The sequence below is a fragment of the Hypomesus nipponensis genome, chromosome 13 (genome assembly GCF_054491055.1).
Source record: "Hypomesus nipponensis isolate SF chromosome 13, ASM5449105v1, whole genome shotgun sequence".
Lineage (NCBI taxonomy): Eukaryota > Metazoa > Chordata > Actinopteri > Osmeriformes > Osmeridae > Hypomesus > Hypomesus nipponensis.
The window spans coordinates 4,251,092-4,273,491 of record NC_140373.1 but is presented as its reverse complement, the minus strand read 5'-3'; the positions used below and the strand labels follow the sequence as shown (position 1 = coordinate 4,273,491).

The window sequence follows — 22,400 nt, the reverse complement described above, 5'->3', positions numbered from 1 at the left end:
GTCATGTAAATGTATGTAGGACCCGTGTTACTTTACAACAAAAGGTTTCAGAGAAGATGTAAGGAGTTTGCTTGGCCCTCAGTGACATGTTCATTTTTCAGTGTTATTCTCTTGACAAAAAATCATGGTTAACAGCATTGTAATATAACTCATCGATGTCACTGCTTCATTGAGTTTTCCAAACCAAAAAAAGTATTGTTGCTTGTTTTGGATTTCTATACACATCAGTATCAAATGTACATACGGTTCTTGCTGATCAACAATTACCGGGTATGTCTGATGTTCAGATGAGTTCAAATAAATATTTTATGAAAAAGTGTTTGTGTTTTGTTTTCCCTCATGTGAATGACCAACTGCGGTTTTATTGGTGCATCTGATAGTATTTAATTTGGTAGGGTACATTAGGAGATCCTGGGGTGCTACGTGGTGCTAAATCTCAAACTGGGGTTTTTATGTTGCTTCAACTGCTTGTTGACATTTAAGATGTTGAAATACCCCAGAATTTAAGCTATTTGATTGAAAGAGCAACATATTCTTGTAGTTTGTTACACTCAAGTGATGTTATTTATCCTAATGTTAGGCTTAAGATACAGATAATAATAGATTTTGAAAGTATAATTTGAGTTCAAGTGTGATACCCAATAGAGAACAGGCTGTACAAAAATGTATTTCCGGTTTAACGAAGAAGATTTATGGTATGATTTAATTAGGAATACTTACATTGACTACATGTACATTTATGAATTAACATACTTTTTGAAGATGACTCGTGACTATTGCGGAAAAAAAAGTTTTGCTTATCTTTTTATCATGCGACGTGTGCGTGGTGACATCACATCGAAACAGATCCCGCCCTCAAACCACCAGTGACTCCTGTTGCTGTCAAGAGTTCCACCAAAGCGTTAATGCTGAATTGCATTTGAAGAACAAGAATAAAACACCATGCAGACCAGTCAGGTGAGTTTTTTTCGTAGATTACTCATGAATAGTTTTCATTAAACACTACCTCATTATCAACGCAGACATGTTGGGGAAATTATTGTCTCTTGCCAACTCGAGCCACCACTGAGTCTGCTGTGTGGCAGAGTTGTACGTCATTCAAAATCCATAGCCCGGAAGACGAGTGTCCTGTGCCTATGATAAGATCAGTCTCCTAACTAACTAGCAAGTGCTAATGCAATTAAGAGCCCTATAATTATAACTACACACAGCACTGAACGATGTAGGATCTCTGAGCAAGATCCCCGAAGACCAGCCACATAAATCAGTTATGCAGCAACAACAACACCTAGCTCTAGCTAGTCTGCTAGCTCTAACTAATCATTACTACTGTATGTTTGTATGCTAGTAGCTACCAATGTGTACAATGTTCATTAAGGGTGTTGATCAATTAGTTAACAGTGCTGAGTTGTTTAAATTGTAAATTAAATGTAATGAAATATTGGACAAGAATTCTTCTTATGCATAATCAAGAAAACGTGACGACGTAGTATAGTTTCCTTGGAAATCAAATAGGTTTCTTGAGCTGATTTAGAAAAGTAGGATGGAATTCAAGGAATGGTGTTTTTGCTTTCACCTCTTTAATTAGGACGTTTTCAAAAGGTGTCTGTTGTCAAAGCAGAGAAAGCAACAGTTTACCAACACTACTCAAATTCACATTGCCAATTAACAATAATTCAACATTTGGCCTGGATATCAGAAGTCGGTTTATAGTTTAACTTTGATGATAGCGCTTAACTTGGCCATCCAATTATCCTGGGGTTAGTTTAAGACTGCAGATTCAAATTCGGTTAATAAAAATGGAGTAAAAAATCTTGAAGGAGAGGTTTCATTACCACAGGTTGAAGTGTTAGGTTCTCTGAGTGTAAGACACTGCAGTGCCTTACAAAGTGCCTTCCATTTCCATTAAAGTGTAGTCATGATGCAAAGATGCGTTTTTGTTATTATTCCTGTTGCTACCACCATATTGTAAGGCCTTAGCCTATCGATAAGTCCAAGTCTGGTTTACCCAAAACTGTCAGTGAAAATCTGTGTCCCTATTGATATTTCTCCTAATAACTGTATAGAGAAGCTTGACATTTGCGGTGAGATATGTGTTTCAAGACTGCCCTCATCCGAATCTGCTGACCCAACCTTGTAATAAGCCTGTGACATGAACAATTGTACCATTTCCCCTTAGACTGAATGATGCAGGCCTACACAGATCCTATTGATGGGGTTTCTGTAGGCCTCTGCCTCAACACGCTTATGAATTGTCCTTACTAGTCTGTTAAACTCTATAAGATATAGCCATTAGTGTCTCCATAGACCCCTAGTGTTCTGGTGCTGAATCACCATCACTTTGGAGTCAGATGGCTGAGTGGTGAGGGAGTCAGGCTAGTAATCAGAAGGTCGCCGGATTGAATCCCTGCCATGCCAAATGATGTTGTGTCCTTGGAATGTCCCTGTACTTACTGTAAGTCGCTCTGGATAAGAGCGTCTGCTAAATGACTAAATAAATAAATAACTTTCCCTGCATATGCCACTGGTTTACAGTTTAAATGACCGGAATCCTTCAATATCCTTCATTAGGAAAGCCAACTGTTCTTTAACACGGGTGTGTGTACTGTGTACTGGCACCTGCATGTTTGTATGTGTGTGCCTACATCAGCTGACATCTAACTAGTACAAAAAACTGTAGACCCCTTTCCACCAGGAAGTCTATTCATAGGGGTGCTGTCTCTTTTGGAATGCCCTAATTTAGATTTATTTTTATTTTTTTCATTATTTTTATAGCAATATAGCAATATAGACTAGGCCCACTTACAGACTAGCAGATTCACCAGACAGTTTGAGAGTGGAAGGAGGATAGGCTATTACCTCTTGGTTTGGTCGTGTGGTTTTGTATTCCTCTCTAGTACTTAATCTACTGCATATTGTTGAGCTTCCTAAAGGTATAACTTAGCTTATACAGACTTTTAGCTGGATGGAAAACAAATTTCCATGGTAACCTGAATGCAGAGGCTAATTTGTGGTAGCGCTTGCTGTGTTTCTGAATAGAGAGAGCAAGACTATTTTAAGAAGAGCACTCTAAGCAGAGCCTACTGGGTACCACCCTTGTAATTTTCTTATTTAATTTTGTCTAAAATAAGTATGACTTTCTAGCCAAAGGTTCTACGGTAAAATTACCCTTCCATTTTAGTACAGGAATGGTATCAGCTATACTTGTCGCAACATTTTGTAAAATACAGAACAACTGTACGTTGACTTTGTTGAACCATTTAAAAACATTTGATGGTATTTATTTCAACCGGCTCTACACTAATAGTGTGACTAGTTGGTTGTTGAGCAATAGCTTGCTTGGGGTGATGTTAATAGCATTGTTTTTCCTATTAGCAAAGCTTGGCAACCAAAATGTTCTCTGTAAGCATGTACCACTGTCAGCTTAACTAACTACATCATTAATGTTGTCCTCTCTCACACAGCACAGATCTATCATTGACTTTGTTTATGGTCTCCAAGGACCCTTCGTTTGATTTAGCCTAACTAGCAGAAATGTCAATCAGTGCTTCTTAGTCCATCCATTCTTCTGAAGTATGAGTGATAATGCGTCCTCGCTCTCTCACTAGTAATGACTATACACCTTCTCTACAGGCATCTCAACGGGCATCTATTTGATGTCCAATAAATGTAGCAAGTGGCACAAAGAAGAACGTCAAAGGCATCGTTATTGCAGGCTTCTTTAGTGGAAGCTCATTCCGTGGAAATGGGCTTTTAATATGTCAAAGAGATATTGTTTGCTTTAATGCTGTTACAATGGCCAGTTCCATTATTTGACACGGCCTAATGCTTGTTGAGCGTGGGCACGTTGACGTGGAGACAGGATAGGCCTGCGGTCTCAGTGTGTTTCATGTTCTGTCATGCAGGGCAGCAGTAGAGTAAGCTTAGTGACTTCTCGAATTGCCTCTTGTTTTTTTACAGACCATGCAAGCGGCGCGATGCCCAACCGACGAGCTGTCGCTCACCAACTGTGCCGTCGTGAGCGAGAAGGGACCACCGTTTGAACCGTGAGTGCGCTCTGATGTGTGTGTGTGCGTGTGTGCGTGTGTGTGCATGGGCACGTGTGGATGTGTCCACGTTCTATGTGGGCCTTACATCACATCCCTGTGGAGTTCAAAGGATATTGTGATCCCCGTTGATCACTGGGGCTGGGCTACACCAACAGTCCCAGAAGCCCCCAGGGCCGGCCCTCTCCGAAGCCCTCTCCCCCGTCACATGACCCAGGCTGCCCTCAGCTCTGGCCAGGATGCAACTGTCCCTCTGGAGGACTGGCACTATTATGAAACGCTGTCAACACAGCTCTGTCACATGGCAAAGGAACCACTCGATAACCCAGGCTTTAAAGGGTGTGTGTGTGTGTGTGGGTGTGCGTGTTATGTTTTGTGACATCTGGAGATTAGCTGCAGGTAGAAGTGTCGTTTTATGGTTGGTTGGCTCCAGAGTGTGACATGGTACTGTGACAGGAGATTGTAACTTTGTCTGGCCTAGTTTCCTGACTTTCTCTGGGGGTGAAGGACTGTCACTCGTCAGAGCTTAATCTGTCAGACAAACACACACACACACACACACAAACTATTGCGTCTTGTACCCTCGTTTTCTATATTTTCTGTCGCTCTTTGTCTATTTATAACACCTCACCATGCATCCCATTAACAAACTGAAATGAAGTGTCTAATTGCCTATTCCCCACATACGTTTTTTAATTATGAAATTTGTAAGAGATCTTTAGAATCATTCTGTTTCCCTTTTTCTTATTCTCAGACATGTGACCGTGAGAACCATGCCTACCCACAAGTATGTGTTCACAGTGAAGACCCACCACAGTGTGGAACCAGGGACCATAGCCTTCAGCCTCCCCCAGGTACAGTACCAGCCTCCTGGGACCGGACAGGGTGGCCAGCCAGGGTACCTCAAGAGGCACCACTGTGTTCATGTATTTTCCCTTCAGTGAGCCTAACCAAGAGTTCACATAATGACAATATTTTGCTTTGTTTGCACCCTATAGCTAATGATACCGTCTAGCAGATGTTTTTGACTTGCTCCTGACTCTAAACTGAGATAAGCAAGGATGTGCCTAGTTTTTAGTTGACATATATGCTATAGTTTCATATTTATAGACAGTGGTAACCATGTAAAACCATTGTCATCCACACACTAAGTTGGTTTCTTTTCTGAAACTGTTTGCTGCTTAACTGTAACTGTAAGCCCTTTTGGTTTGTCAATTCAACGTTCCTGCAAAGTGCTGCAGTGTGGTATTTTACCATTAACATTGTCTTGGTCTCTTCCTGTTTTTAAGCTGTGACTTCTCGCTGTACTCAAAGCTGTCTTGTTTCAGTGGCACCTTGCATGCACCTTCTCTTCTCTGTTGTTTCCATGTCTGTCACTGCTTTTGACCTTTGACCTTGCTTGTCTCTGCCTGCTCTGCCTCTCGTCTGTAAACTTGGCAGCCACCGCGGCCCACAGGTATTATGGTAACCTCCTCACCACGGTCTTATTCCACAACGTGCCAAAAGCACCATCATAGGAAGCTGTGCCAGGACCAACAGTTGAAAGTGTTTTTAGAATCTCTTTACATGAGACGATATTATTGGTCATTCTTAAGACGTGTTGTGAAATAAGATCAGTCTACAGAGGAATGTTACGTCACTGTGTTGTTGGGTTTCCCCAGTTGTGAACAGAACAGTGTTGATTCTGAATTTAGGTACAATGTGTTGTGTCTTTGATTACTCTTTGTTTTTCTGTTGAGACCTTTTTCTCTCTACTTGGTTGCTGAGTAACTAGTGATCCCATGAATAGCCACGTCCCTGCTTGTCTATTGCTTTTGAATCATAGCACAACTCAATACATAGATAATGTGGGATTGTGTTTAACAAAGCTGTGTTCACTTTACAGAGGAAATGGGCTGGGCTCTCCCTAGGTCAGAGTGTAGAAGGTAAGATTGAAGCTCTACAAAGCACCAGCCTTGAAAACATCAAACGGTTCAGATTTTCTTTCAAATCAAGCAGTCTTTCTGCACAAAATTGGCTTTTATTGTTGTCACATGATTGTCCTGGTCAGTGCTTCAGCTCAGTTATCAGTGAAGCCCAGATGGGTAGCCTGAATGTCTCTAACATGAAATAGAAGTCTATAGCAGCCTTCCTCAATCCTCAGGGACTGCCCTGCATGCTTTAGATGTTTCTTCTTCCAACACCTCTGATTCAAATGAATGGGTCCTTATTATTTTTTGCCACCAGAAGATAGGATCTATGTTTTGTTTGTGTGTGTATGTGTGTGGGCTTGGGGACACCTCTCATCCATCATGTACACTGGCCAGGTTCCTCAAAAATGGAGCTGGACAAGCCTTCTCTTTGAAGTCACTGGCAGGGCATAGTAATGTATCCCTGTGTAAAATATGACCAGCAGAACAAACACACCGAGCCACCTTCCTTAGGTCTGTTTCTTTTCATGACAGAAATGGACTTCTGTCCGAGACAGACGCCCCCGTTTCCCTGTAACAGATGTCTTCATGTCCCCTTATCAAAGGGCCTGCGTTTGTCATCTTTCGCTGAAAAGCAAGTCGACTCCATCACGGCCTTCATCTTCTTGCATTCAATTCACTGGAAGTTGATGAGAAGTTACCGTTGATGCCCCAGACCCAAAATGCCCCCCGGTAGACTGGATAATTGGCTAATTTACATAATGGTGTCTGGAACACCAAACGCAGTGTGCAGTGTTTCCCATATATTGATTTATTTGTGGTGGCCCGCCACATGGAACAATTGACCGAAGATTTTACAGTTTAACATGGCCTCCACATGTTAAACATTATCTCTCTCTCTCTCTCTCTTTCTCTCTCTCTCTCTCTCTCTCTCACACACACACACTCTCACTACAACGGACCCTGTAAAACAGCCCCCTCCCTCAAATGTTTTGGTCTAGAATTTAGAATGCATTTAGAAAGTAACAACAGAAGATCAAGGATCAGATATGTATAGTTACCAAAGTACTGTTCCCACATCTTTGTCCTTTTCCCCTGCAGTCACCAACTACAAATTTGACAAGTCCAAGCAGTGCGTAGGGACCATGACGGTGGAGATTGACTTCCTGCAGAAGAAGAACGTGGACAGCAACCCCTACGACTCGGACAAGATGGCGGCAGAGTTCATTCAGCATTTCAACAGCCAGGCGTTCACTGCAGGCCAGCAGGTACCAGGGTGGGCAGTCAAAGACAGGAGGAGGAAGGAGCTTTGAGACTAATTCATGGTTTGGTCATTTCACGTTGTCAAACTGACCTTTTCTGTGCATCTGTATGTGTGTTCTCTCTCTCTCTCTCTCTCTCTCTCTCTCTCTCTCTCTCTCTCTCTCTCTCTCTCTCTCTCTCTCTCTCTCTCTGTCTCTGTCTCTGTCTCTGTCTCTGTCTCTGTCTTCCATCTCAGCTGGTGTTTAGTTTCTGTGACAAGCTGTTTGGTTTAGTTATTAAAGACATCGAGGCCATGGACAGCAGCATCCTCAAAGGAGAGCAGTCTTCTGGCAAGAAGCAGAAGGTACCGGACCAGATAACTGCTTCTTCAACCTAGGACTGCCAATCATCTGGTTGCAATTCAATATCCCTGATTCTTTGTTGATAAGGGGTACAATTAGCCAGTCGTTAGCTTTTAGTTGTAGTTCAGAACTAATTACCTTTCACAGGTTCCTTCTCTTATCACCATGACTGTTCTTTTCTGCAGATTGAGATTGGTCTGTTGCTGGGCAACAGTCAGGTGATGTTTGAAAAATCAGAGAGCTCATCTCTTACCCTGGTTGGTGAGTTCCACATACATCCCCTTCATGCTGGCACAAACACTCATGCACACACACACACACACACACACACACACACACACACACACACACACACACACACACACACATACACACACACAGGCTAGAACATATTGATATACTTAATCTAGTTAGTTTCACTCCATTACATGACATTAAAGTACACCTGACAGATTGCTGCTTCCATGCATGAGTTCCAGAGTAGCATCAGTAACAGAGAAGAGATGTGTTAAGTGATTTGGCCAGACATGTTGTAATGAACCATAGCCAATGTGTTCATAATTCACAGCAAAGTGGGATAAATTGTTTCTTGGTTCTTGCTGGTTACCTGCTAGAACCACAAGAGGGCAGTATGCACAAGCTTTTGTTTCACCTCCCCTCTGGATTGACTGGAACAGGAAACATCCCACTTTAAACACCCATTAAGTATTGTGTTGAGGTGCCAGATTTTTCCATGCTTACTGTAGCTGATGCGTGAGTACATAAGTCAAAAATGAAGTGAACATATTCATATACATTTTTGCTCAGCATTTCATCATATTCTACTCCTAAGTTTCCCTGTGTCCCCCTGTATCCCTGTATCCCCCTGTATCCCTGTGTGTCCCTGTATCCCTGTGTGTCCCTGTATCCCCGTGTGTCCCTGTGTCCCTGTGTGTCCCTGTATCCCTGTGTGTCCCTGTGTCCCTGTGTGTCCCTGTGTCCCTGTGTGTCCCTGTGTCCCTGTGTGTCCCTGTATCCCCGTGTGTCCCTGTGTCCCTGTGTGTCCCTGTGTCCCTGTGTGTCCCTGTGTCCCTGTGTGTCCCTGTGTCCCTGTGTGTCCCTGTGTCCCTGTGTGTCCCTGTATCCCTGTGTCCCTGTGTGTCCCTGTATCCCTGTGTGTCCCTGTATCCCCGTGTGTCCCTGTGTGTCCCTGTATCCCTGTGTGTCCCTGTGTCCCTGTGTCCCCGTGTGTCCCTGTATCCCCGTGTGTCCCTGTATCCCTGTGTGTCCCTGTATCCCTGTGTGTCCCTGTATCCCTGTGTGTCCCTGTATCCCTGTGTGTCCCTGTGTCCCTGTGTGTCCCTGTGTCCCTGTGTGTCCCTGTGTCCCTGTGTGTCCCTGTGTCCCTGTGTGTCCCTGTATCCCTGTGTGTCCCTGTATCCCTGTGTGTCCCTGTATCCCTGTGTGTCCTGCAGGGAAGGCCAAGACAAGAGAGTCTCGCCAGTCCATCATCAACCCAGACTGGAACTTTGAGAGGATGGGCATAGGTGGTCTGGACAAGGAGTTCTCCGACATCTTCCGTCGCGCCTTCGCCTCCCGAGTCTTCCCTCCTGATATAGTGGAGCAGATGGGTCAGCTCTCCTTCTTTGTCTCTCTCATTCTATCTCTCTCTCTCGTTACCTCTCTCTTTCTCTTTCTCTCATGCTCTCTATCTCTCTCTCAGTCTCTCTTTCATTCCCTCTCTCATGCCTCTCCAATGGGATCTCTCCTTCTTTATCTGCCACACAGAAACCCTTTTTTTCTCAGACTCTTTCGTTCTTTCTCTCTGACCCCCTCTCTGAATCTCTTCATATCGTTCCCCCTCTTTCTAACTAATCTTTCCTACTTTCCTTCTCTCTGTCTTTTTATAGCTCATGCTGTGAGTTCTTCTTCTACCACATCCCCTTCTAACCGCCTCTCAAGGCCCGTGGACCTGTGTTCCAGCATGCTTTGGGTTTGCTGGACTGGCCCGTCCACTAGTGGTGGAGGGGGAGATGAGGGCAGCGTGCCAAAACAAATCACTCAATCAGTCTGTGGAACACCACGGAACGAACAAGAGTCCCTGTGTCCAAATGGCATTAAAACCAAGACCAACACTAAGGCGCTGAATTGAAACCTTTCAGGGAAAACCCCCCCCCCAATGGTAGCATAATTGCTGGTATCAGGCTCCTGGTCTATCAGAGTGGTAGTGTCATGCCGTGGTCCTGTGAGTTATGACGTCGGACTCCCCCAGCTGAACAGCCCTCAACAGACACTCAGAAATAGTTGTTTGACGTGTCTCAGATTGCACACCTGATTCCCTCTTCCTGAAGGACAGCTTATAGACAAACCGGTCAGGTGTTGATGCTCACAGACAAAGGTGCTCATGTTGGCGACTCCCGCACACACGCGTCCACACGCGCACACACACCCGGGCCGAGGCTGGTGGCGTCCAGCCTGAGAGGTGACCTTTAGGTGGGCTGCAGGGTGCGGGGCTGTGTCCCTGGCTGTGACCAGCTGGCTGGTATAATGAGATGGCGAGCCCTGATAGAAGGGAGGGAAAGGTGAGGGTGTAATTGGCCAGAGTGGGGGGGGGGGCGGCGGCGATGACAGGTCGACGCGGAGGGGAGGAGAGTGGGGGCGGGTGTTATTGTGCCTATCTTCATCTGGGAATGTCAGTAGGAGACTTTCCTTCTTTGGATCTGTGTGTTTGGGATTGGAAGGTGTGTGTGTGCGTGTGTGTGCGCACTTTCTCCCTCATCAGCTCTACCTATGCGTTCTCTACCAGACTCTCTACCAGGGTCTGGTGGGACCCCGTGGTTCTCTCCTCCCCAGCATGAGGCCCCTCAGGCCGGGGTCCCACAACATCCCCCACATGAGGCCCTACCTGAAGCCCCTCAGGCCGGGGTCAGCCGCCCCACAACATCCCCCACATGAGGCCCTACCTGAAGCCCCTCAGGCCGGGGTCAGCCGCCCCACAACATCCCCCACATGAGGCCCTACCTGAAGCCCCTCAGGCCGGGGTCAGCCGCCCCACAACATCCCCCACATGAGGCCCTACCTGAAGCCCCTCAGGCCGGGGTCAGCCGCCCCACAACATCCCCCACATGAGGCCCTACCTGAAGCCCCTCAGGCCGGGGTCAGCCGCCCCACAACATCCCCCACATGAGGCCCTACCTGAAGCCCCTCAGGCCGGGGTCAGCCGCCCCACAACATCCCCCACATGAGGCCCTACCTGGAGCCCCTCAGGCCGGGGTCAGCCGCCCAGCAATCCCAGGTCCTAATGGCAGCTCTGATGCTTATCTGTGGCCTCAATAAGTCTGGACTAAATGTCATGAAGCAGGTGCAATAAGCCATGGGGGTCATGCTGTCTGGTCTTCAGTCTAGACCCCAGATACCTCTTTATATCCATACTCCACTTTCATGTAGCGCTTAGCTACTGGTGACAGTATACCCCTGATCTAAAAGCAAATCCTCAAGTTGGCTTCTGAGATTTAATATCTTCATGCGTCTTTTGTTTCTTTTGAATAATTGAATTATTCTATTTTGCTATTTACCGCCGATGGCATTTCTCTGTGGTGACGACCATTGAGCTGAACTGACTGTGTTCTCTGTGCGGTGTCCCAGGGTGTAAGCATGTGAAGGGCATCCTGCTGTTCGGCCCCCCTGGATGCGGTAAGACCCTGATGGCCCGGCAGATTGGGAAGATGCTCAACGCGCGAGAGCCCAAGATCGTCAACGGCCCCGAGATCCTCAACAAGTACGTGGGCGAGTCAGAGGCCAACATCAGGAAGCTGTTCGCTGATGCAGAGGAGGAGCAGAAGAGGGTGAGTGGGGACACACCACACACACACACACACACACACACACACACACACACACACACGCAACCATACAGACACACACACAACCATACAGACACACACACAACCATACAGACACACACACTCAGCCATGCACACAGACACACGTACACACATTCAGCCATGCACACACACACAAGCATGCACACACACACACACCCCCGGTCTCTCTCAGTTGTCTGTGCTGGCACAACTAAGTACATATTAGATATTTTAGTCCACCGATTCTGTCCACACATTCCCAAATGGAGCCAACATGTTGCCCAAGACACAAAACACAGATAAGCATCACACATGAATCCCAGCAGAGAAGTTAATTTCTTCACTGGAGGATTGATTTGCCCTTTAGTAGACATATTTCTAATAACTGTGGTAAAGTTCCCTGGATTCCCACTAACGAAGGGGTGGAGGTTAGGGGGGTGCGGGGTGCTTGTGTATTGAGCTCCCGTAGCTGTGTGACAGTGACGGCCTCACTCCTCACCAGCTAATGAGGGGCTGGGTTATCTCTGACCCCCCCCCCCCCCTTGTCCCCGTCAACCTCCCGCCCCCTGCCCTCCACCCCGCTCCCCTCTGAACCAGCACCAGCTCAGCCCCACACCTGCTTTAAATGCTACGTCTGGAGCCGGACAGAGCCAGAGATGCACTGATAACCCCCCAGCCTGCCCGCTCGCTCGCTCTCTCCCTCTCTCTCTATCTATCTATCTCTCTCTCCCTCCCTCTCTCTCTATCTCTCCCCCTCTCTCCCTCTCTCTTTCTTGGGGAGGGATGGGAGGCATTGTGACACTGCGTGCTTTAGTTTCTCCACAGTCTCCTCTGGTCATCGTTCCAGGTGAAAGGTTAGGGTTTACGATGGTTGCCCTGTAGGCTTACTATCAGCTGTCTGGCCCCCGATACGTGGACATGAGGAAGCAGCTTCGGGCATCTGCCTTTGTTTTTGTTTAGTTATATTCTTGCCTTTTTATTTATGTTTTTTATATTCTTACACACACACACACACACACACACACAAACACACGCCCATGCTGGCATGGGTAACACACTCTGCATGTATGTGTGACTCTGCACCCCCCTCCCCTCCAGCTGGGGGCCAACAGCGGGCTGCACATCATCATCTTCGATGAGATCGACGCCATCTGTAAGCAGCGTGGCAGCATGGCAGGCAGCACCGGCGTGCACGACACTGTGGTCAACCAGCTGCTGTCCAAGATCGACGGGGTGGAGCAGCTTAACAACATCCTGGTCATAGGTACACACACACACTGGACAACCTGGCTTTGGTTATGTACAGGAGCTTTTGCGACTGAAAGATCTGAGCCATGTTGCTATGTGCCTCTCTTTCCTCCTCTATCTCTCCATCTCTGTCTGTCCATCTGCTCATGTCTCTCAGGAATGACCAACAGGCCCGACCTGATTGACGAGGCCTTGTTGAGACCTGGCAGATTAGAAGTCAAAATGGAGATCGGTAAGAAACCACAGACAGGGGCACACTTCTTTTCAACAACACCACAACACACCAAAAGAACCCCGGTGCAGTTAAGAATCTTCTTGAAGAGGAAGCTGTCATCTGACCGACACAGCATGGTCCAGAGAAACCTGCTGGATAACTGAGAGCCACAAGCCCTCCTGTCCAGGAACAGCCAGTCGTGCGCTTGGGAGCCGCGACGTTCAGGGTGTTAACGTCTGGTCCTGTTCTCTCCGCCCAGGGCTGCCCGATGAGAAGGGGCGTGTCCAGATCCTCAACATCCACACGGCCAAGATGCGCCAGTTCAACCTGCTGGGCAGCGACGTGGACGTCAAGGAGCTCGCCGTCGAGACCAAGAACTTCAGCGGCGCCGAGCTGGAGGGGCTGGTCAGGGCCGCCCAGTCCTCAGCCATGAACAGACACATCAAGGTCAGAGGTGTCAGACAGACGTTCTGGAACTCTCCGTAACAGGTGCATGCAGCTGCAGACTAGCGATGGAGAAAGGCCCCGTGGGGAATCCTGTAGCCAAAGTCGCTGTGCATGTTCTCGAAGTCATGGAGGAGAAGTATGTTGGAATGTTCCAGATGTTTTGATGTAGGCCTGTGTGATGGATACCTGCCTGGAGGCTTGGCTGGGGCCTGTAAGGCAGAGCGAGACATTGGGCTCTGGCAAGACACATTGATGTTTATTAAAAGTCTTAGCCCTTTGTCACACTCTTTGTGTTTGCGTGTGTGTGTGTTTTCTCAGGTGTGCAGAGTGGAACACACACAGGGTCTGAGCAGACACACACAGATAAAGTGAAGCGCTCGTCTATTAAGTGTTGCGCCCCACCCACACCCACACACACACACTCACGCCCCATATTGGAGGGTGCTGAAATGTGACGGACAAGGCCTCGCAAAGATGTAATGGCTGGATCGCCCTCTCTTTCTCTCTCTCTTTCTCTCTCTCTCTCGCCCTCCTCTCATCACTCGTCCTCGCCCTCCCTCTCTCCCTCTGTCCTTCTCTCCTCTCATCACTCCTCTCTCTCCCTGCCTCTCTGTCTGTCTGACTGACCTTTTGGCTCTGTGAACACATTGTCTCGCAACAGATGTAGCAATCTGTTCGTGTTTGGATGAGGTGCACAGCACCCAGTATCGGACCTGTTTGTCAGAGAGTTTATTTCTAGAATTTCAGATTTCTCTGCCTCGGAAAATCAACTCATGTCCATGGCACTCTGTGCCTTATGTCAATATGTCTTTAAAGTGTTTGTTTGTTTGTGCGTGTGTGTGTGTGTGTGCACAGGCCAGTGCCACGGTTGAGGTGGACTTGGAGAAGGCTGAGAAGCTTCAGGTTCACAGACATGACTTCCTGGCCTCCCTCATCACTGACATCAAACCTGTAAGTTACTTCCTCCTTCCCAACTCCTCCCATACCTCCAGTAGTCAGTCCCAGAAGCTCCAGTGGGATATCATCTCCAGTAGATCTAAGGAGACGTCAGAAGCCTCTGGGCTAACTCTTCAATTGAAATAAACCTTTCTCTCCTTTCATTTTTCTCTGTTTTTCTTTTCCTCTCTCTCTCTCCCTCCCTCCATCTCTCTCCACCTCTCTCTCTCCCCCTCTCTCTCCCTCTCCCTCCCTCCATCTCTCTCTCTCTCTCTCCCCCCTCTCTCCCTCTCCCTCTCTCTCTCTCCCTCCCTCCATCTCTCTCCACCTCTCTCTCTCCCCCTCTCTATCCCTCTCTCTCTCTCCCTCTCTCTCCCTCCCTCCCTCCATCTCTCTCTCTCTCCCCCCCCTCTCTCCCTCTCTCTCTCTCTCTCTCTCCCCCCCTCTCTCCCTCTCTCTCTCTCCCTCCCTCCATCTCTCTCTCTCTCTCTCTCTCCCCCTCTCTATCCCTCTCTCTCCCTCTCTCTCCCTCCCTCTCTCCCCCCCCCTCTCTCTCCCCCCCCCCCTCTCTCCCCTCTCTCTCTCTCTCTCCCTCCCTCTCTCCGTCCCAGGCGTTTGGCACCAACTCGGAGGACTACATTAGCTACATCATGAACGGCATCATTAAGTGGGGTGAGCCCGTGTCCCAGGTGATGGAGGACGGAGAGCTGCTGGTGCAGCAGACCAAGAACAGCGACCGCACGCCCCTGGTGTCAGTGCTGCTGGAGGGTAGGACACACACACACACACCACACACACCACACACACACACATAGGGAGCGGTAGAGCTGATGATCAGGCGTGTTCTCCCAGGTCCTCCTAACAGCGGGAAGACAGCCCTGGCTGCCAAGATCTCGGAGGACTCCCAGTTCCCCTTCATCAAGATCTGCTCTCCGGACAAGATGATTGGACACTCCGAGATAGCCAAGTGCCAGGCCATTAAGAAGGCGTGTGGATATTTGTAGACATACACACACACATAGATACAAACAGATAACCTGAACACAAAACACCTCCTGACCACAGTTTTCCCCTCATCCTGACAGATATTCGATGATGCCTACAAGTCCCAGCTGAGCTGTGTGGTGGTGGACGATATCGAGCGCTTGTTAGGTGAGATCCTCCGGTGACACCTGCATGCTGGAGAAGGCCTCAGAGCACCGACTACACACGGGACCATTCAGTGTGGCTCGAACGGTCTCAGAGCCAGGAATGGCTTCCAAGTGAGTGTAAAGCTTGTGCTTGTCCTCATTCTCAGACTACGTCCCCATTGGCCCACGCTTCTCCAACCTGGTCCTGCAAGCCCTGCTGGTGCTCCTCAAGAAGACCCCTCCCAAGGTACCGCAGCGCCGCGCGCGTGTGTGTGTGTACGTGTACGTACGTGTGTGTGTGTGTGTGATGCTTGCTGGGGCAGATAGAGGGCAGCAGATCTAGAAAATGCCTTCAGCTCAGCCTGATGGCAGGTCGTGGAAGTCCCTGCTGGTTAGGAGAGCAAAGGGAGATCTGGGGCTGGAAGGACATCGGCCTACTCATGTGGTACCGGCATGTCCTCCTCCTGTCAGCGTTGGGACAACGTTGGCGTCCAATCCACCTGTGTGTGCGTGCGAACGCCCGCTTGCTTCAGGATGGTGGAGGTCTGTGCGCGCCCTTATGTCGTCTCGGCCCATAGCGTAGGCCCGGTCTGAGCGTTTGGTTCTGTGTGTGAATGAGAGTATAGACTATACGGCTGTGTGTGTATGGGTGTGTGAGATAATGTTTGGCCCTGGTCTGTTGTGCTGACTGAATGCGGCCTGCTCGGTTCCCCCAGGGTTGTGAAGGCTCACGCCCAGCAGGGTGCCTGGGCCGGAGGAAAACTGGAGGGAGAGGGGGGGGGGGGGGCTGGTGGGGGGGAAGCTGGAAGGAGACGGTGGAGACGGGGGGAGGCTAGGGGGAGACTGGGAGGAGGCTGGGGGGAGGGGGGAGACTGGGAAGGAAGACTGGAAGGAGGCAGGGGGGACACGGGAGCTGGGGGTTGTGGAGGGAGGCGGGGGGGGGGGGGGGGGATATGGAGGAGAAAGGGCCCTGTGAGAGAGCTGGGACCTGGCAGCACCACCGCCTGTGTGGCACCTCATCTGCATGCACCATCACACCCCCCCACACCATGGGGGGGCAGCCCGTCTCTAATCCCTCCCTCTCTCTCTCTCTCTCTCTCTCTCTCTCTCTCTCTCTCTCTCTCTCTCTCTCTCTCTCTCTCTCTCTCTCTCTCTCGCCCTCTCTCTCTCTCTCTCTCGCCCTCTCTCTCTCTCTCTCTCGCCCTCTCTCTCTCTCTCTCTCGCCCTCTCCCTCCACTGCTCCCTAGCTCCACTGCTCCCTAGCTCCAGGCCCTGGTGGGGCCGTCTGTGAACAGACCTCCTCTCTGCTCTCAGAAGACAGGTAGAGATAAGAGAGGGGGCTGCTCCGAGTCCCCTGCTCCGAGTCCCCTGCTCCGAGTCCCCTGCTCCGAGTCCCCTGCTCCGAGTCCCCTGCTCCGAGTCCCCTGCTCCGAGTCCCCTGCTCCGAGTCCCCTGCTCCGAGTCCCCTGCTCCGAGTCCCCTGCTCCGAGTCCCCTGCTCCGAGTCCCCTGCTCCGAGTCCCCTGCTCCGAGTCCCCTGCTCTGTTCACGGTTCGATCTGTAGCACAACGAGCTTAACTTGTTTCGGGATGGCCTTTACGTAGTTTCAAGACCTAACACCAGTGTGTGTGTGTGTGTGTGTGTGTGTGGTCCTAGGGGCGGAAGCTGTTGATCATCGGCACCACCAGCAGGAAGGATGTCCTTCAGGAGATGGAGATGCTCGACGCCTTCAGCACCACCATCCACATCCCCAACATCTCCAGAGGAGAGCAGCTGGTGGAGGCCCTGGAGGTACACTCTCTCTCCCTCTCCCTCTCACTCACACACACACACTCTCTCTCCTTCTGTGTCTCTCTCTCTCTCACGCACAAACAAACATATCGCTAAAACGATATACTGTATACTGTGTGCACACACACTTCTAGCTCTTATAGCCGTGCTCTCATATTAGCGGGCATCATGCTGTTTGTTCCCCAGTTGCTGGGCAGCTTCCAGGAGAATGAGCGGGCAGCCATTGCCAAGGAAGTGAAAGGCAAGAAGCTATGGATTGGAATCAAGAAGCTGCTGATGCTCATAGAGATGGCTGTACAGGTGAAGCCCTGCCTCAGCTGTCCTACCTGCTGCTACCACACACACACACACACACACACACACACACACACACACACACACACTGCTGCTACCCACCCAGCCACCCACACAGCCCTCTCCACACACTGCTAGACCGCTCTGCCTTCAGTCACAACAAACCGTTGTGACTTGCTTTAATGAATACCAGTTCTGTCTCGAGATTGACTCGCATGTAGAGCTCAATCATCATCACTGAAAGGAAGCCAGGCCATAAACCACCACAGCAGCCCTCATAAGGACCTGGTTAGCCTCCCACAGGGGGAGGTCCTCATGTTGTTCTCATAAACAACCTGTTTGCTACACAGCTGTTCAGACGCTGTCGTGCTGATGTCAAGTTTTCCCTTTCCCTCGCCCCTCCGGCCGGCCCCTGCTGCTGCAGTGTGTCGGGGCTGCAGTGTCTCGGGGCTGCAGTGTCTCGGGGCTGCAGTGTCTCGGGGCTGCAGTGTGTCGGGGCTGCAGTGTGTCGGGGCTGCAGTGTCTCGGGGCTGCAGTGTGTCGGGGCTGCAGTGTCTCGGGGCTGCAGTGTCTCGGGGCTGCAGTGTGTCGGGGCTGCAGTGTGTCGGGGCTGCAGTGTCTCGGGGCTGCAGTGTGTCGGGGCTGCAGTGTGTCGGGGCTGCAGTGTGTCGGGGCTGCAGTGTGTCGGGGCTGCAGTGTCTCGGGGCTGCAGTGTCTCGGGGCTGCAGTGTGTCGGGGCTGCAGTGTGTTGTGGTTGTGTGTCCCTGTGCTGCTGGTTGCTGAGGCTGGGTGCTATGTAATTGCTGTGGTATGTACTAATGCAGCCATGTTGAGCACCCCCCCTCACACCCCCCCCCCCACCCCCCGAGCTCAGAGAAATATGAACGAGTCTCTGCCGAGACATGCTGCACACAGACGTTTCTGCTTTTGTGCGACACACACTCACAGACACACACTGTTACACAAACAGACACACACATTTAAACAGACGCTTAGACAATTCCTGTTCCCCCCCCCTTCCCCCTCATTCCAACAGGGCCTTCTCTCATGTATTAACTTCTACGGCTAAAGGCAATCCGCAGATTATTTATTGCATTGACTGCCATTCATTTTCTTTCAAAGTGTCGTCCAATTAACATTCCTGTTCCATCAATGGAGAACTTTTTTACCCCTGATTTCTTACTTTTCACAACATGCATTGCATGTGTGCGAATACTTGCTAAATCTCTACATCAAGGATATGAGGTTAGCCTATTTCGATCAACTAGATCCACTCCCAATCACCATCCACTAAGGTCTTCCTAGACCAATCACAGGCATCCCCTGGGGCTCGTGCACCAATCACCCCCAGGCTGGCTGAGAGACTTGCAGCACAAAGTGTGGGGCTACACTACACAAGATGTTTCAGAGAGAATACAACGAGCTGCAGCATCTGACATGTGTAGGCCCTAGAGCAAGGTGGGTCAGGTGGCTGAGTGGTTAGGGAATTGGGCTGGTAATCAGAACTTTGCCTGTTCGATTTCCGGCTGTGCCAAATGACGTTGTGTCCTTGGGCAAGGCACTTCACCCTACTTGCCTCGGGGGAATGTCCCTGTACTTACTGTAAGTCGATCTGGATAAGAGCGTCTGCTAAATGAATGAATGTAAATGTAAGGTACTGTATGTAAACCTGTGTGTGTGTGTGTGTCTTTCAGATGAACCCCCAGTACAGGGTTACCAAGTTCCTGTCTCTACTGAAAGACGAGGGAGCGTGAGTAGAGCTGCCGCACACTCTGGTGTCACACACACACACACACACACACACAAGCTCTGTAGCTTATCAACACTCTCTGTCGCAGGTTGGGCTCTGACAAGCTCCTCAGCTTCTAAGAGCGTCCCGTGCGCTGCCCGGCCCTGCAGACGCAGCCTGGCCCGGTAAGAGCCAGCTGGGATCTCTCCAGCTCTCAGGAAGCACCGGCGCTCACTGGAGCTGGAGATGCCCGGCTTGTACACAGATGGCTTCCCTCGTTCCAGAACCATCCAGGCTCAGACTCGGTTCCTGTCTGCGCTCACCTCTTCTTGTCTGTCTTTTCCCTCAGTGGCTGGGGAGCGGATGCCCTGTAGCAGAGAGAGAGAAAGAAGGATATTCCATCTCTCGCTCTCTTCTTCTATCCATCCCCAAAGCGCTCCACGTTTCCTCTGTAGCGAGCGTTTCCGTAGCCGTTCCCCGGCCAGCCGCCTCCTCCTCCTCCTCCTCCTCAACACTATGTGGATGTGTGTGTAAATTATGTGAGAAGAACTAAGCACTGTATGTGGCCTCCTTCTATGATTGTGATGTCTTGTAGTGGATCTGGGCGACTGCTAGCGCTCAGTAAGTTGTATTGAGGATGTATAGCAGCGTAAAGCCAAGTTCATTCACACTTTCCCAGGTGGATTCGAAAACGATGGAAGTCTGTGCACGCGTGTATACGATGACCTCGTTGTGTGTGTTTATATATTGTTCACAGATGTATGATCATTCCAGGAGCCTTCAACCTAAACCTCTCATTACACAACTTAGTTCTTATCTTTTGTGTTTTATGATGATAAATTAATCATGTTGCTTATTAGGATGGATCTCGATTCTAAATAGGAATCAGTTGATTGACCAATTCTATTTTAGAAAGGGGGGGGGTGATGTTACTATTGAATATTTTTGTACTGTATGGTTTCCTTTGAAGGATATCTGGGTGTTTCTGTTGTGCCTTTTCCCACCTGATCTGTCAGAAGGCTGCAGGACAGTGTCTTACTGGGCACTGGGGACATTTCCATGGCTCCTACCTTTGCTCCTAGAGTTACCCCTAGGAACAAGTGTCTCTGATATTTGGGGCAGGAGGGTGGAGGCAGGTGCTGAGGCGAGCATGTCGTTACTGAAGAGAGATGGTCTGGTTAGGGGGATGACTCAAGATGAGGATCTGAACCCCTTCCAGTAGAACAGGGACATCATCCAGGCCAGCGGGTCTCATTGTAGCCCAGCATGGCCATCTTCCTCTGTGCGTGCATGCTGAGCACCGCCATACCTAGACAGTATGTGATATGTGCAGACCAACGCTCGCGTCAATGTATGGAACTGAGGCTGTACCTTATACCAGCTACCCTATTTAAACATGTCAGATCCTTTTGTTCATAAGGTCCTGGATACTGTAGGGAACATTTTGTGTTGAATTGTGTCATTGCAATACAAATGGAAATGTTGTAAAAAAAACAAGGAGTGGTTTGTCTGTTTGTACTTATATTCCTGCTGCGATGTACCAGATCGCGACAGTGCATCCACCTACACTGGGAGGAGCTGTAATGCTACGGACATGCCTTGCCATTCACCTCTAATAATGAGGAAGAATAGACACGCCCTGAAGACTGATGGCAGGCGTCGCACGTTTCACAAAGTAAGCACCTTTTGAGCAGATTCAGACATTATAATGAGATTGGAAAGAGGATCATACTATTTATTATGCAAGGAGCATCATCTATCACAGCTTGGAACAGTAACTCCGCTTCAGTTCAGAACCCAGTTCAGTAGTAGTGTTATGTGCAAGGTCTAGATCATACATGACGTATTAAGGAAAAGCTTTAAATAATTGGGTAACTGATGCTCAAAAATGGTAAAGATTCTCTAAAGTACCTCTGGCTAAAAAGCAAAAGCACGAGACAGTAGTTTCTTCTTCAAATATATAATCTTAGTTCAGTCATACAGATATATACATTGTATAATAAATAATATTTATAAAAACATAACATTTCAGATTATAAAATAAAAAGGGAATTATTAACTTTAAAACCTTTGTACAAAACTTTGGATATAGCGGGGAGGAAGGGAAGGGGATGAACTGAACCCGAAGGGTCCAGGCAGGGGGGGCTTTTTAGAAGGTGACGCAGAGGCTAAGCTATGTCACAAGAGGAGAGGAGCCTATACACTACAGAGTAAGTTGTATTTTTGTTGTTAAATATAATTAATAGGAAACATGTAGGACTGTCAGGACATGTCGTGTGGAAACCTTCACGCTTGTCCCATGGTGAAGCTGGCTTGCCCCCCCACTCCCCTTCCCCCCTCCCCCCCCTACACACACACACACCTGCAGCTGACAGCCATCACAAACAAACATTCACATTTACACACATCAGCTCTTTCCATAAAGTGTGCACAGTAACATTCCTTATCTTGTGTCTTTGTGTCCCGTCAACAGACATACACACGCACTAGATTCACTCTGGGTTGCTTTTCCTATCACCTCCTTTCTGACTACTGGGAAGAGGAGGAAACGAGATGAGGACAGGCAGAGGGTGGAGCCTCTGGTAACGCGCTGCTTTCTCCCTCCGGTCTCCACATGCCGTCACATGTTCCTCTTCCTCTTTAATGGAGCTCTACTGATGAGACCTGGAGTTTTGCTTAGAAACGTGTTTCACAGTCCTAAGAAGAACCTACTGGTATGCATTTTTCAGGACGCTAACATAAATTCATCTTCAAATAATCAACTCAATTATGGGTATACTCTTAAATCATGTCCAATAGTGACAGACTGATCCAATACAGTCAGATCTGTTTGTCTTACACAAGCTGCTTATATTAGAAGCTTCTATCCATTGTTTGATTTGAATATAGGTTCCCTCTGGCATTTCCTTATAAGACTCCCTACGATGCTGCCCAACAGTCTAATATATCATAGCATGGGAAAGAACACAAATCAGAATATAAAAAAAAAAAAATTGCCAGTCAGAATGCAAGGGACAAACTCTTCAGTCTTGAACCTGGCAGGCCTACACATAATGACAAAAGGAATTTGTTCTCATAAATAACACCCAATTACCTCCGTTTTTTTTTTTTCTTCTTCGAATAGCTGAATAGTGCATACATGTTAGTGGAACAAGTGCGTTTGTCAAGCGCACATGTCCCCTCGTGCATACCTCCAGTCCCAGCCCATTG

The 22,400-nt window shown here is 48.8% G+C and overlaps 1 protein-coding gene across 1 annotated transcript; it reads left to right on the top strand.

The window, feature by feature from the left end:
* The first annotated feature begins 677 nt into the window (after positions 1–677).
* Positions 678–20,687, top strand: LOC146259553 (vesicle-fusing ATPase-like). Its single transcript, XM_084670052.1, has 23 exons — positions 678–695; positions 847–957; positions 3,961–4,046; positions 4,801–4,900; positions 5,932–5,971; positions 7,058–7,224; positions 7,455–7,562; positions 7,746–7,821; positions 9,015–9,170; positions 11,185–11,384; positions 12,501–12,666; positions 12,808–12,882; positions 13,124–13,311; positions 14,167–14,262; positions 14,859–15,015; positions 15,100–15,233; positions 15,333–15,399; positions 15,545–15,624; positions 17,033–17,167; positions 17,354–17,467; positions 19,156–19,211; positions 19,300–19,375; positions 19,540–20,687. The coding sequence occupies exons 2-22, from the start codon at positions 943–945 to the stop codon at positions 19,328–19,330; spliced, it is 2,247 nt and encodes a 748-aa protein (XP_084526178.1). The 5' UTR covers positions 678–695; positions 847–942; the 3' UTR covers positions 19,331–19,375; positions 19,540–20,687.
* Positions 20,688–22,400: the final 1,713 nt, after the last annotated feature.

Excerpts from the sequence above, each read along its gene's own strand:
- LOC146259553 (XM_084670052.1), top strand. Across the intron at positions 15,016-15,099 it reads GGTGTCAGTGCTGCTGGAGG|GTCCTCCTAACAGCGGGAAG; the intron begins GTAGGACACACA and ends GTGTTCTCCCAG. Across the intron at positions 19,212-19,299 it reads CTACTGAAAGACGAGGGAGC|GTTGGGCTCTGACAAGCTCC; the intron begins GTGAGTAGAGCT and ends TCTCTGTCGCAG.